Here is a 15,105-nt window from a genome sequence, read left to right as displayed (position 1 = left end):
GATCTCAGTCTGCAGCCTGACGATTGTGACAGTTAAAGGTCTAACAACCTTGAACCGAACTGTGCTCAGAGTTCAGCTTTTCTTTTGTGTCTTCACAGGGCCCTCCGGGCCTCACAGGAGGCGTTGGCTCCCCAGGATCAGTGGGTGAAAAGGTGAGCGATTTTCCTTTTTGTCCGAGTACGATTCATAGGACTTGACAAGTTCTGGCCAGCTACTTGCTTGACACCTGGTTCTAGAGCAGGGAGCAAGCGGTTGTGGGGAATGGTAGGATGCTGTTTTGACAGAGCAGTATTTTTACTGTGCTCACTTTGGGTGCAGAAAACTTTGACATGTACAAACTGGCCTCCCAGCTAAAGACCTTAGTCTTCGCTCTCCCTGAGAGGCCATTTGGAGTCCTTGTTAAAAGTTGAACCTTTATATCTCCAAACTCCTAAGGCGTTTCGATGGAATAAGTCGGGAGAAACTGTTTCACTCGCAGGAGGGTCGGTAACCAGAGGATGCAGATTTAAAACACTCAGTGAAGAAGTTTGGCAGGGGTGCTGGGGGGTGGGGTGGGGGTTGGGCAATGAGGAGAGCTAACGTCACCCAGCAGATTGTTACGATCTGGAAGGCGCTGCCTGAAAGGGCAGTACCAGCAGATTCAATAGCAACTGTCAAAAGGGAGTTGAATGCATACTAGAAGGGGGAGAAAATTTACAGATCGCTGAGAAAAAGGGCAGCAAAACTAATTGGATGGATCTTTCCAAAAGCCAGCAGGGTGAGGATGGGCTGAACAGCCTTCAGTTCTGTATCATTCCATGTTCAGCGAATAGGAGTTATGGGAGGACCTGTGGAATATGGATGGAGAGACGAGAGTCCATACATAAAATGATTTATGGTCACATTTCTTCCTACATAGATGACCAAGCTGAACTGTTTAACCCTGTTTTTGGTTCATCTCAATTTTCCTGCAAATACGTCCTGTTGTAGTTGAGTACAATTGATTTATTAATACTCGTATCTGCTCAGAAACTGGCATATTCATCAGTCAACATGATAAATTCCCAGATAGATGGTGTCAGAGACGAGGGGAGATAGGTTATCAATAAACACTGAGGATATTAGGGATTCACTGAAGCAGTGAGATGTCATGATTTGAGAGGGTAAATAATAGATTGCTCTCACAGGAAAATTGGTAACAGAAGAGTATAAAAATCAGGATTTGGAAGCACAAAGGGAGAACGAATGTGAAGCCTTTGTGTGAAAAACAAAATATAGAACACCATGGTGTTGAGGTTGAGTCGATCGCAAAGCTTAGCAGGAGGATAGAGAAACCAGTTGAAGGGCTATGGGCCAAGTGCTGGAAAATGGGATTAGAATAGATAGGGTGCTTGATGGCCAGCACAGACATGATGGGCCGAAGGGCCTGTTTCTGTGCTGTTTCACTCAATGACGTGAGGAGGTATATTAAAGGATGCAGAGAAGGAGCAGGATCACAGAGCTGGTTATATATGTGAAAGGAATATGGGGACAGGATCGGGAGGGACGGTGATTCTTTTCAAGGTTAAACTGCCCCATTAACAGCGCGGCCAATTATGGAGGACACTGGACTGCTGCCAGAGCCAAAGAGCTTTATCCAAGCAAGAATCAGCTTGTTGAAGAGAAAAGCTATGCAAAGCCCTGGTCAGAGCACACCTGGAGAGATCTGTTCAGTTCTGGCACCACGCCTCATGCTTCCCTTGGAGGGAGTGCAGAGTCAGTTTACCAGAATGCTACCGGCACTCCCAACTGTTAACTGAGGAGCGATCACACAAACTAGGGTTGGAATTCAGCAGGTTGAAGGGTGATTTGATTAAGGGTAGCAAATAGGGCAGATAGATAGAAACTCTTTCCACTGTTTGGGGAGTCTGGGACGAGGGTATGTGGCCTAGACATTGGAGCCGGCCCTTTGTGTGTGAAGGAGGGTTTCCTATTTTTACTCCCGAGAGTGAGGCTTGGAGCTCTTTTCTGCAAATGGCAATTGATGTTGGGTCAATTATTAATTTTCAATCTGAGATTGATAGATTATTTTGTTAACCAGAGGTATTAAGAGATGAGGAGGAAAAGGTGGGTAGGTGGAGGGAGGGCTCACTGAAGAGGCTAGTTTCTATGCTCCTGTGTTCCTAAAGCATGGAACAAGACAGGGATTGAAATCCATGGCTTTGAGGTTGAGGAAACGCTGGGAAATATGTAATTAAGAGAGGGGAGGAAGGCTTTGAGATCCACAAAAATCTCTTTCCGATTGCAGCTTGGGGAGAAGTCCATCGGTCTTGACTTGCCGAAAGTCACCTCACGTCTCATGTTCTATAGGTTTAGTTGCATCAGTCCTGTAACTATGTGCTGCGCCGGCTATGGTTTTGGTTGAGAGAAGCTCAACTCTGCGTAACTATTGTGTTTGACCTTCCCGACAGGGAGAGAGGGGAGACGCTGGGGACCCAGGCTCGCCTGGAGAGCCAGGTATCGCTGTGAGTATCCTGCATCGCGGCAAAGACACAGAGCAAGAACAACCCTATTGTATTCAGAACCAAGGAAGCCGCCATTGTCTAAGACAAAATCTTATCACAGGTTGAAAAGATCCATGGCATAAACATTGATTTGAAAAGAAAACCTGTCTTTAGTTGAAGCCCCACTGAAGACGTGTGTGTGTGTGTGTGTGTGTGTGTGTGTGTGTGTGTATTTCTCCAGTCTCCCTCACTCCTGAATTGCCCATCTCAGCCAAGCCATTCACTGCTGATTGTCTGATGGTTTAGGGCACTGTTGACCCTCAACTGAAGGAGCAAGTCCACAAAATTTTGCATCAACTTGCAGTAAACAACTCATCTCCCCCCCATGTGGTCACTTCTGGTCTGGTGCCGGAGAGAGAAATTTTTCTTTATTCTTTCATGGGATGTGGTCATCGCTGGCTAGGCCAGCATTTGTTGCCCATCCCTAAATGCCCTTGAACTGAGTGACTTTCTGGGCCATTTCAGAGGGCAGTTAAGAGTCAACCGCATTGCTGTGGGTCTGGAGTCACATGTGGGCCAGACCAGGTAAGGACGGCAGATTTCCTTCCCTAAAGGGCATTAGTGAACCAGATGGGGTTTTTAGGACAATCGATGATAGTTTCATGGCCACCGTTACTAAGATTAGCTTTCCAATTCCAGATTTTATTAAAATAAAAGCAAAATACTATGGACACTGGAAATCTGAAATAAAAACAGAAAATGCTGGAAAAAAACTCAGCAGGTCTGGCAGTGTCTGTGGAGAGAGAAAGAGTTAATGTTTGGAGCCTGAAGAAAAGTCATATGGGCATTGGAAACGTTAACTCTGTTTGTCTCTCCACAGATGCTGCCAGACCTGCTGAGTTTCACCAGCATTTTCTGTTTTTATTCCGGAGTTTATAAATTGGGTTTAAATTCCACTAGCTGCCGTGGTGGGATTTGAACCCGCGTTCCCAGAGCGTTAGCAGGGGCCTCTGGATCACTGGTCCAGTGACATTATCACCATCTTCCCCCTAAATGCCACATGAATGCAGCAGGAGGTATTGGACCGAGGCCGGAGTGAAGGTTTGATGCTCAGATGGAGCAAGGGGCCTCTCTCTGTATCTGATCTGCACCATATGTGCCCTGGGAGATCTTGATACTGACATACAAATAGATAAATGACCATTCAGCCCATCGAGACAGCAACTTGATTCAGGGGCTGCATGGAATCACCAAGCAGACCTGATGGTGTGAGAGCATCAGAGTGCTTGGCTACTAAATACATGGTTTCTTAATGGTTCCCATTTTGCTGCAGCTTCCTCTAGCGAGGTTCTTGCTCCGAAGGCTTCGCTCACAAGTCAAATTCCAAAGAAATGAGAATATGGTTTGGAAATTCGTGCCGAGCTTGAAATGATTTGTTTTTAAATATCTTCCCTTACCTAAGGGCCCGAAAGGCGAACTTGGTGAGAAAGGGGATTCGGGTGCCCCGGGTGCAGCGGGACCAGCAGGGGTCAAAGGTCCTCCAGGTGAAGATGGAGCCAAAGGCAATGTGGTAAGTTGACCAGCCTGTGTCTGTGTGCGGGCGGTTGGTGCAGGTTCTCCCCACCAGGCCGTAGTTTCATTGCTGAGCCCTGGCGGGGGTGCAACAAGAGTAAAGTGTCCACTTCTGGACGCAACATTGAGTTCAACAACTTCAGACCATGAACCCTGTCTTCCATTTCGACTTGGGCTTTTTAGTGCCAACTGCCAGTCTGTACCTTGTTTCCATGTTTTTGGTTTCAGACCGAACTGTCCTTTATGCTTTATTAGCACTTACCAGTGTTTTGTTTCTTTACTACAACCATTACCACCCCCTTCCATAAGATCATAAGACATAGGAGCAGATATTAGGCCAATCGGCCCATTGAGTCTGCTCCGCCATTCAATCATGGCTGATAAGTTTCTCAACCCCATTCTCCCACCATCTCCCCGTAAACTTTGATCCCCTTTCCAATCCTTTTACCTTTTGTTCCAAGACATCTTTGCTATTTAATCTCTTCCACCTTCCAGCCTATCCCCAACCTTCGCTTTTGTACTACCTGACCCTCTCCCTTTTTCAAGAGTGTAAAACCCATCATGTTTCTATCTCTTCATTTCCCAAGAAGAGCCATATTGGATTTGAAACTTTAACCCTGTTTCCCTATCCACAGATACTGCCAGACCTGCTGAGTTATTTTCCAGCACTCTGTTTTCATCTCAGTAGACTGGTTCCTGAGATAATGGGCTTATCCGATGAGGAGAGATTGAGCAGAGTGGGCCTATCTTCCTTGGGAGTTTGGATGAATGAGAGATGATGCCATCGAAACATATAAAATTCTTAAGGGACTTGACCATTTGGATGCTGGAAGGGGGAATCCCCTGACTGAGGAATCTAGAACATAGAGGCTCACTCTCAGGATAAGGAATCATTTAGGATTGAGACGAGGAGAAATTTCTTTACTCAGAAGATTGTGAATCTTTGGAACTGTCTGCCTCAACGAGTTGTGCGTACTCAGTCATTGAGCATATCCAAGACTAAGAAAGCGAGATATTTGGACGCTGAGGGAAATTAAGAGATATAGGGATAGTGCAGGAGGTGAAGTTGAGGTAGAAGATCGGTTATGATCTTGTTGAATAGCAGAACAGACTCAAAGGGCTAAATGACCTAATCCAGCTCAATGTTTCTTATGTCCTTGTTCCAACTTGCATTTATATAGCGCCTTTAGCGTAGTGAACCATCCAAAGTGCTTCACAGGAGTGTTATCAGTGTCTGGAATTCGCTGCCAGAGGAGGTGGTGGAAGCAGGTACGATAGTGGTGTTTAAAAGGCAGCTTGACAAATACATGAATAGGATGGGAATAGAGGGATATGGACCCCGGAAGTGCAAAATGTTTTAGTTGACGGGCAATAAGATCGGCGCAGGCTTGGAGGGCTGAAGGGCCTGTTCCTGTGCTGTACTTTTCTTTGTTCTTTGTTCTAAAACTGACACCTAGTCACATGAGGAGATATTCAGACAGGTGAACAAAAGTCGGTCAAAGAGGTTGGTTTTAAGGGGCGAGAAAGGAGGAGAGAGGGAGAGAGAGGCAGAGAGGTTTATGGAGGGAATTCCAGAGCTCGGGGCCCAGCCGAAGGCGCAGCTACCGATAGTGAATTGGTTAAAATCGGGGATGCTCAAGAGGCTGGAATTGGAGGAGCTCCGAGCTCTCGGAGGGTTGCGGAGCAGGGGGAGATTACCGGGATGGGGAGAGTCCGATGCTTTGGAGGGCTTTAAAAACGAACAGGAGAATTTCATAATCGAGGTATTTCCAGATTGTCAGCAGCAGGTCCGGGTGATGGGTGAACAGGACTTGGTATGAATCAAGCGTGACTAGAGATGAGTTTACTGAGAAATAGTAGACATTTATGTTAAAAATGTGATTCCGAAAAGCAGTGTGCGATCTGATGCAGGGATAACTACCCTATGTGTAAAATGTAATAGGAAATTATTGTTGCGTTCCAGAGTAACACAGCTAGGCCTATTTCCTGCACAATTTAAGTTACTATTGTCTAATGCTCGCTGTCATCCTCCCTCTCTCTTTTGGCCCTCAGGGTCCAGCCGGCTTTCCAGGTGATCCCGGTCCTTCAGGTGAACCCGGTACTCCGGTAAGACACGAGACCTCAGCATGGCCCTCCTGGAAACTTTAATTACAAGTCAGTGAGGCACCTAAGGTGCCATACGCGCAATATGGCTAAATTGTGGGTGGGTTTATTCAGCCGCTTTTATCCCCCCCCCCCCCCACAACCTGTCTTTGGTTTTCCTTTTAGCTCATTGAGTAACGCGCTGAGTTTAAAAAAAAAAATCTCCTCACTGACCCCCCTTTGGTTTGTTTTTGCAAGTACCTTATAACTCATTGTTGCTATGACAATCAAACATATCCCGATTTTTATCTCAGGGTACCGATGGCGGAGTTGGTGAGAAAGGCAGCCTTGGGGACTCCGGCCGACCGGTAGGTTCTTCACGGTCCGGGTGAAACTATGCAAGCGTCAAAAATTGCTGAGAAATTGTCTTACAAGTATTTTTATAGTTTTAAGTTCCCCACTGTGCCATCTTGAGTTCGGGGTCTAGATGAGGTTTCTTTAAGGTTTGCCTGTTTCCCTAAGAATGTTACTGTAAACTGTTATTGGTTAGAAACCACTCTTGTTTATTTACAGATCTACATAAATCTCAGTTCTCTCCACGAGGTTGTACTTCTCCCCCCTGCCACCAGATTTCAGTCTCTTAGTCGTGTGACGTTGCACCATAGTTACATCGGTAGTTATATCCGTATCAGGTGTTCCTGATGTTAATCTTTACTCTACATCTTCCCCACCCAAGTCTTTATCCCAATATATACAAAAATCCTACACTCACTCCCCACTAATCACGGAGGGTTTATTTCTTTTTTTTATTCATTCACGGGATGTGGGTGTCGCTGGCTGGGCCAGCATTTATTGCCCATCCCTAGTTGCCCTTGAGAAGGTGGTGGTGAGCTGCCTTCTTGAGCCACTGCAGTCCGGTGGTGTAGGTACACCCACAGTGCTGTTAGGGAGGGAGTTCCAGGATTTTGACCTAGCGACAGTGAAGGAACGGCGATACGTTTCCCAGTCTGGGTGGTGAGTGACTAACTAGTTGACACCATGGGAATAACCGGGTACCAATCACCATAGTTTCCCCTACCGGAGTGTAAGATGGCCTCATCATGATAGGGAAGGGAAGGGTAACAGAGCTCTGAGGCTGACCAGCTGCTGGGCTTTTAAGCTCTAATAGTCACTTACGAAATGCTTTATTGCTTCGAACTATGATGTGACAGGGACAGAGAAACATCTAGGCCCAGGACATGTGGTCCATTTCTATCTGGACACAAGTCCATAGAAAAGAAAATCTTACTCTCTCGTGCTACCAGATAGTCACCCACCTTCCACGTGAATACCTGACATGTCCTGAGTCCTATCCCTTTGTAATTACCTCCCACTACCATCTACGCCATCTCCTAACTGGTGTTAAATGCATACCTGGGTATACCGTTATTAGTTCCTTCATTAATGTCTGTGGTTATAAAGAGAGAGAGATTTTCCTTTATTCAGGGCTTTTTCGTGAATCCGTGGCTTTTCGAAGCACTTTACTACCAGTGAAGTACTTTTGAAGTGTAGTTTTGAAGTGTTGTAATGTAGGGAAAACCTTTCCTTTATTCTCCATTCTCTGTGCCCTAAATCCCGACCAATCACTCAACTGTTAGCTCAACAATCCTAGTAATGCATGAATGGAAATCATAGCAACACAGCAGCCAGATTTTTGTTCATCCAGCTAATTGCATGTTCTCAAAGCTGGCAAAGAGGAGGAATCTATGTAATGTTCCTTTGTTGGGTTTGCAGGGCCCAGGCGGTGCGTCTGGTGAACCAGGTCCCCCTGGATCTCCTGGAAAGAGAGTAAGTACTGGTGAACAATGAAGAAGGACTTGCATTTATATAGAGCCTTTCATGCCCATAGGAAATAGGAGCTGGAATAGGCCATTCAGCCCCTTGAAACTGCTCCACCATTTAACTAGATCATGGCTGATCTCCCTTAACACCATTTTCCCGCACTATCCCCATATCCCCTGATATCTAGAAATCTGAGCAATCTCGGTCTTGAACATACTCAATGACTGAGTCTCCACAACCCTCTGGGTACCAAAGTGCTTTACTGCCCATGTGGTACTTTTGAAGTGTTGGAATGTGGACAACATGGATCCCACAATCAGCAATGAGGGAATGACCAGGGAAAGACTACAGAAAGCGGCAGCACAGAGGGATTTGGGGGTCCTCGTGCATGAATCCCAAAAAGCTAGCGTACAAGTTCAGCAAGTAATAGGTAAGGCACATGGAATGTTGGCCTTTATTTCAAAAGGAATGGAGTATAAAAATAGGGAAGTCTTGCTAAAACATTAACAAGGCGCTAGTTAGACCACACCTACAATACTGTGAACAGTTTTGGTCCCCTTATCTAAGGAAAGATATACTGGAATTGGAGGCAGTCCAGAGAAGGTTGACTAGGTTGATCCCGGGTATGGAGGGATTTTCTTATGAGGAGAGGTTGAGTAGGTTGGGCCTGTACTCACTGGGGTTTAGAAGAATGAGAGGCGACCTTATGAAACATATAAGATTCTTAGGGGGCTTGGCAGGGTAGATGCTGAGAGGTTGTTTCCCCTTGTAGGAGAGTCTAGGACCAGAGGGCATAATCTCAGAGTAAGACAGAGATGAGGAGGAATTTCTTCTCTCAAAGGGTAGTGAATCTGTGGAATTCTTTACCACAGAGGGCTGTAGAGGCTGGGTCGTTAAGTATATTCAAGGCTAGATAGACAGATTTTTAATCAGTAAGTGAATCAAGGGTTATGGGGAAAAGGCAGGAAAGTGGGGTTGAGGATTATCAGATAGGCCAACATCTCACTGAGTGGCGGAGCAGACTCGATGGGCTGAATAGCCTCCTTCTACTCCTACGTCTTATGGTCTTATAGATATTCTGTTTAGGTGATGTTGCCAAGGACACCAGGCAGAACTCCCCTGCTCTTCAAAATAATGCTGTGGGATCTGTTACATCCCCCGGGAAAGGGCAGACGAACCTTGGCTTATTGACTTATCTGAAAGACGGCACCACTGACAGCGCAGCACTCCTTCAGTCCAGCTGTGGGAGTGTCAGCCTGGGCTCTCTGCTCCCTGATGTGCCATTCCTGATTGGGAGCAGTTTTTGAGTCTCGTTTTACGCTATCAAAGTAGTTCTTTTGTACAAACCGAGTTTTATTTTTGCTGGTTGTGCCTCGTTTAGGCCGTGGGGTTGATTTTTCAGAAAACTACATAACCATATTACATATTACATAACATCCTACTTACATAAGGACAATTACATGAGGTTATTCTGAACTTTAAAAACTGCTGTGTGTGTGCAAACCTTGTACAATTAATGCAACTTCACATTTGCAAGCTTGAGAACTGCCAAAGGCCTTTCCTGATGTCAGCAGACACCAGGGTTGGCCAGCCCACTTTACTGGGGGAGTCTGTGGCATAGTGGTATTGTCACTGGACTGGTATTCCAGAGACCCAGGGTAATGCTCCGGGAACCTGGGTTCGAATCCCATCAAAGTATGACAACTGCAAAACCATTGCCCACTGTTGTAAAAACCCATCTGGGTCACTAATGTCCCTTTAGGGAAGGAAATCTGCCATCCTTACCTGGTCTGGCCCTACATGTGACTCCAGACCCACAGCAACGTGGTTGACTCTTAACTGCCCCTGAAAGAGGACAGTTGGGGGTGGGCAATAAATGCTGGCCTGGCCAGCGACACCCAAACTCCATACACAGATTTTTTTTCAAAATGACCCACTAGGAGAGGCTAAGGGGACTGATGACTCGTGTGGGTTGAACAAGTCCTGCTGAGGGCTACCATATAGGAACACCCTTCTCATCAACATTTGGTAACCCTGGTAACATTGGCACCAAATATATGCTCTTCATGTTTTAGAAACCCTGCTGTAAAGTTAAGCAGGATGCATGTCTATTAGTTACATTAACCTCCATTTGGTACAGCATCGAGCATCATTGTGTGTAGCTTGTGTTGCTCATGGGCCACTCTTAGAACCATAGAAAAGTTACGACGCAGAAAGAGGCCATTCAGCCCATAGTGTCTGCACCGGCCAGAAAACGAGAGAAAGGGAAACAAGCCGCTCATTTTTAACCCCACTTTCTAGCACCCGGCATGTAGCCTCGCAGGTTACAGCACCTCAGGTGCATATCCAGGCACCTTGTTAAATGAGTTGAGCCTTTTAACCTCAACCACTAACTTGGGCAGTGAATTCCAGATGCCCACCACCCTCTGGGTGAAAATGTTTTTTCTCATGTCCCCTCTAATCCTTCACCCAATCACTTTAAATCCATAGCGCCCCCCCCCCCCCACCCTGGTAATTGACCCCTCAGCTAGGGGAACAAATTACTCTCAGCATCCTGACCAACATTCTTTTCCCACTTTCGCCAACCAAATAAACTGAGTCAAGGCTGTTCATTTCCTTGCCATGTGTTGAATGAAAATGTAATTTTTGGATAGGTTCCTTGGCAAATGGGATAAAATGGAAATTTTCACATCACCTTCTCAAAGTGTGTCAGCGCCAGTGAATCGCGTTTGAAGTGTTGGCGTTTGATGTAGCAGTGCAGAATGGCAGCCAAGGTACACCACAAGTAATACAGCGGGTAAATCACTGTGGGGGATGTTTTAGTGACGCTTCAAGGCATCGTACAGCGGCAAATGTTTCCTTAAAGGTGGCTAACCTTTGGCCACAAACTTTAACGTCACAGGAAAGTCAACGAAATTATTGGAATGCAACCTCTAAAGGCCCGATAACAATCCCAGAAAATACCACGAAAGGAGTGTGATTTATCCAGCTCCGAGCCTGACGGAATTCCTCAGAGTCACTTGACATCCTATTTCCTTTGGTAGTAATTAAACGGTCTATATTTTTGTCACTTTAGATATGGCTAATGCAATGTTGACATCTAAGAGCAGGCTCTTGTGGAATCCACTGCATAATTTTCTTTTGTAACAAACAGCGCCACATAAAGGGAAGAGTTTTGTAAATTGTAATGCTACCAAAAGCAATGACTGAAGCTTAAATGAATTTAATTAACTGCTTAGTTCTCAGTGCAGTTCACATGGTCCACATACAGCAAAAAGTCTGCAAATTGAAGTGTTTTCTTGGAAGGGGTTTGGATGGGACTTCAATGCAGATACATCACAGTGACAGCCTATTATACAAGGTCCCTGCCCTTTTGAGTATGAGGCTGGTGAAACACTGGAATTCGTTTTGTGCACTGTAATTAATTGTGCTCAATCCGCTTGCGTCAAATACTGGAGCTCGAGGTGATGGCACTGTCACGCTGTGTGACCATGCGCCCCGCACTGCGACTTGGCCTGTCACTTCTGAATCATTTAATGATTTTAGAAGCTCGCTGGTTTCACACGCAGCTTGTCTCTTTTTCAGGGGCCACATGGACCTCCAGGACCAGAGGGTCGAGAGGGACTCAAGGGTTCGAAGGTATGACCTCTTTTTTTTGAAAAATAATCATGACTTAGTACGAAAACTTTTTTTTTTACAGCAATTGTTGACTTTGCTCAGGGCACATTCCATGAGTGCTGGTCGGTATGCTCTGACGCACCCATACAGACATGATAGTCAGTGTTGATGGGCTATCTGACCCAGGGATTGCATTACTGATGAATACAAACTGTCCATCAGCTCTCATCTTCCACTCACTGGTATGGCTGTCAGAATAAGAAACATGGATATTTTCCTTGGGAGCGTTGTGGCAAGTAATCTTGACTTTACACCTCTGGCGATGAGGACTGGGATGGCCCCAAGTGTAACAGCCGCTCCCATTCTGAAAGCAGCCTCCCTGTATGTAACCCATGAGACTTAAATCGGAAACCGAGCACGGCAGGAATCAGGACCTCCTTTTGTAACTTCCTCTGGCGTGGACTCGATAGGCTGGATGGTCTCCTTCTGTGCCATTATGACTCCATGTCAATGGGGTCCACCTTGTTATGATCCTTTGGGATTCTATCCAGTGGGCTAAATGGGATGGGGTTTGGTACACTGGAATTCTATCCTGTGGGGTAAATGGGAAGGGGTTTGATATGTCCAAATTGGATGTAGTTCAGTATTCAGTTTAATTAGTAACTTCTCCAAAATCGCACTGCTAGAACTCACATTTAGTCTCAAAATAGGCAGAATTGGATTTTTTAAACATTTACATTTCCTATGTTAAAATTTCCTGCATGCTTGTGAGCACTAAAAATAAAATTCTAATGTAGCTCACAGTGAATCGCAAGCACTGACAAAAGCTGCTAAAACCAATTTTGGATTTTCCACTCAGCTGGGTCTCTGGGGGGATATGACAGATTGTCTGCAATTCTGCATTTAAAATGTCATTTATTTCAACGGACATTTTCACAGTGCTTGACTTTTTTGAAAAAAAAAACTTATTCTCGAGATGTGAGCGTCGCTGGCTGGGCCCAGCATTTATTGCCCACCCCTAATTGCCCTTGAGAAGGTGGTGGGTGAGCCGCCTTCTTGAACCGCTGCAGTCCATGTGGTGTAGGTGCACCCACAGTGCTGTTAGGGAGGGAGTTCCAGGATTTTCGACCCATCGACAGTGAAGGAACGGCCGATATATTTCCAAGTCAGGATGCTGAGTGGCTTGGAGGGGAACTTCCAGGTGGTGGTGTTCCCATGTGTCTGCTGCCCTTGTCCTTCTAGGTGGTAAAGGTCACGGGTTTGAAAGATGCAGTTCTATTGACTTAACAGAAAAGATTCTTAACTCAATCATGTGGTGAAAATATGTCTTTTAAAGTGCACTCTTTACAACCACAACAGTCTGTATATTTACTGGATAACTCCATGTGGCCTTGTCATTTGTCACTAGGGCTCACCTGGGCGAGACGGCCCACCAGGCAGGACTGGGCCTGTGGGCGTACAAGGGTCACCAGGCAACCCCGGACCTGAAGGCCTCAGAGGGATACCTGGTCCTGCAGTAAGTAGAGGAAGCAAAGAAAACCCTATCGTTACGCATTAATTGCAAACTGTATCCACTGCGTCAAGTGTCAACGAATGGACCCCTTACAATGTCTTTTCTTCTAAAACAGGGAGAACAAGGGCTTACCGGACCACCTGGCCAGTCTGGCCCTCCAGGCCCAATGGTAAGATAGCAACAACTCCTCAAGCCTGTGCTGCCACTCAGTGTCACCATATAGCTGATCTGTACCTTAACCCCATCCACCTGCCCTTGGCTCTATATTCTGCTATACCCTCGGCGAGCAAATTTCTATTCTACCCCACCATTAAAATTATGAATTCGTCTAGTACCTCCTGCTTTTTGTGGGAGAGGGTTCCACACTTCCACCACCGCACCCCCACCTTTAGTGTGAAAAAGTGTTTCCTCAACTTCTCTCCTGATAGACAGAGCTGTCTGGTTATGAATGCCAACATTCTGTTTGTATCTTTGATTATTTTATGAACCTGACTGCAACATTTTAGTGATGCAGGACATTTAATCTGAGAGCAATGCTTTGGCCGTCTGATTATAGTGTATTTGAGAAGCTCCTACCTCTAGGCAAACAGCCCTATTTATTTTCTGATCATGGACTGTAACAATGAACCTAACTGCAGTATTACAGCAAAGATAATCTACTCAATCTACTCATCCTTATTGGAGTATTAACTCAACACCAGCAAATTAAATACCTTGAATAATTTTATACTAAAAATCACCTTACCTGGTACACATACAATTATCTATTCTGCTCTCCCAATGATCTATTTTCTTTTAGCATCATGGAATTCTACAGAACAGAAGGAGGCCATTCAGCCCATAGTGCCTCTGCCAGCTCTTGGAGCTATCCAATTAGTCCTACTTCTCTACTCTTTCCCTGCATCCCTGCAATTTCCTTTCCTTCGAATATTTAACCAATTCCCTTATGGGAATTACTGTTGAATCTGCTTCCACCTCCCTTTCAGACAGCGATTTCTAACATTCTCTTTAACAAAAATGTTTTCTTTTCTGCTCTATTGCAAGTCTTTCCATCTCTTTTTCTTAAAGTTTACACTGTTTAATTTCTTGTTTCCTGCTTCCGTCTCCCACCTTCCATTTTGAAGACAGGAGCCATTAAAATGAGAGTGCACATTCTGTGTTGGGCAAACGGAAACTCTGCCCGTGTGGAATTTTGGGGATCTTCATGTGGAGATTCTTAAATATGATGATGGGTGTCCATATAACAGCTGACCCTTCCTCAATCTCCCTCCCTCCCTCCCTCAGAATGATTTGCAGATGTTATCGGTGGCTAGTGGGAGAGGCAGAGGCTAACTAGGGCAAGTTAAGCCACCATTCGTAGCCATTGTAGAAGGGTTTATAGGTTCCATATCGGACCTTTAGAATCAAAATGAAGCCCAACCCCTCTCAGTCTCACTGTCCAAAGAAAGACAGAGCACCATGTGACCAACTACTGGGATTAGGAGATGGCAGTCTGAGGGGAGGGCAGGAGGCTGTCAACATCTGTGTGTGGCACACCTACTTGCCTTGAATGTATTTAACCATCTGTTTTCTGCTATTGTATAGGGCCCTCCTGGTATGCCTGGTCTTAAGGGTGTTCAAGGGTTAAAAGGTGACAAGGTAGGTAATTCAGATCTGTTGAAGAAATGATGTGCTAATGATGGGTACTTGACTCTGATGACAATTTTGTTCTAATCACTTTCTGTAAACCCACTAGTATCTAGAATCAAATTCCCATTTACTCCCAACTCAATTGAATTATCAATGGTGGTGATATGATACACGCACACATGCAGACACACAAGCACAGACACGCAGGCATGCACACACATGCAGACATAGACATGCATGGGAAAATGAACACACACACACACACACACACAGACGTGCATGGGGAAACACAAGCAAATGTATACACACACACATGCACCACACACGCACCACACACAACTCACTTTAATTCACTGATTTAATACTAAAGGATTTGAAAAGTAACTGAAATAACTTGAGATAAGTTAG

At 45.4% G+C, this 15,105-nt stretch overlaps 1 protein-coding gene across 2 annotated transcripts in view; it reads left to right on the top strand.

The window, feature by feature from the left end:
- The window catches only part of LOC121271150 (collagen alpha-1(XI) chain-like), a 318,218-nt gene that overhangs the window by 281,010 nt on the left and 22,103 nt on the right, over window positions 1–15,105 (top strand). For both annotated transcript variants that reach the window (XM_041176909.1, XM_041176910.1), the window contains 10 exons: window positions 99–152; window positions 2,430–2,483; window positions 3,925–4,032; window positions 6,087–6,140; window positions 6,431–6,484; window positions 7,890–7,943; window positions 11,523–11,576; window positions 12,964–13,071; window positions 13,184–13,237; window positions 14,653–14,706. In XM_041176909.1, the coding sequence (XP_041032843.1) occupies window positions 99–152; window positions 2,430–2,483; window positions 3,925–4,032; window positions 6,087–6,140; window positions 6,431–6,484; window positions 7,890–7,943; window positions 11,523–11,576; window positions 12,964–13,071; window positions 13,184–13,237; window positions 14,653–14,706 (648 nt within the window). The remainder of the gene's footprint in view (window positions 1–98; window positions 153–2,429; window positions 2,484–3,924; window positions 4,033–6,086; window positions 6,141–6,430; window positions 6,485–7,889; window positions 7,944–11,522; window positions 11,577–12,963; window positions 13,072–13,183; window positions 13,238–14,652; window positions 14,707–15,105) is intronic.

This window comes from Carcharodon carcharias, chromosome 30, assembly GCF_017639515.1.
Source record: "Carcharodon carcharias isolate sCarCar2 chromosome 30, sCarCar2.pri, whole genome shotgun sequence".
NCBI classification, from domain to species: domain Eukaryota; kingdom Metazoa; phylum Chordata; class Chondrichthyes; order Lamniformes; family Lamnidae; genus Carcharodon; species Carcharodon carcharias.
Note: the sequence above shows the minus strand (reverse complement) of the source record. Positions and strands in the feature narration are given on the sequence as shown.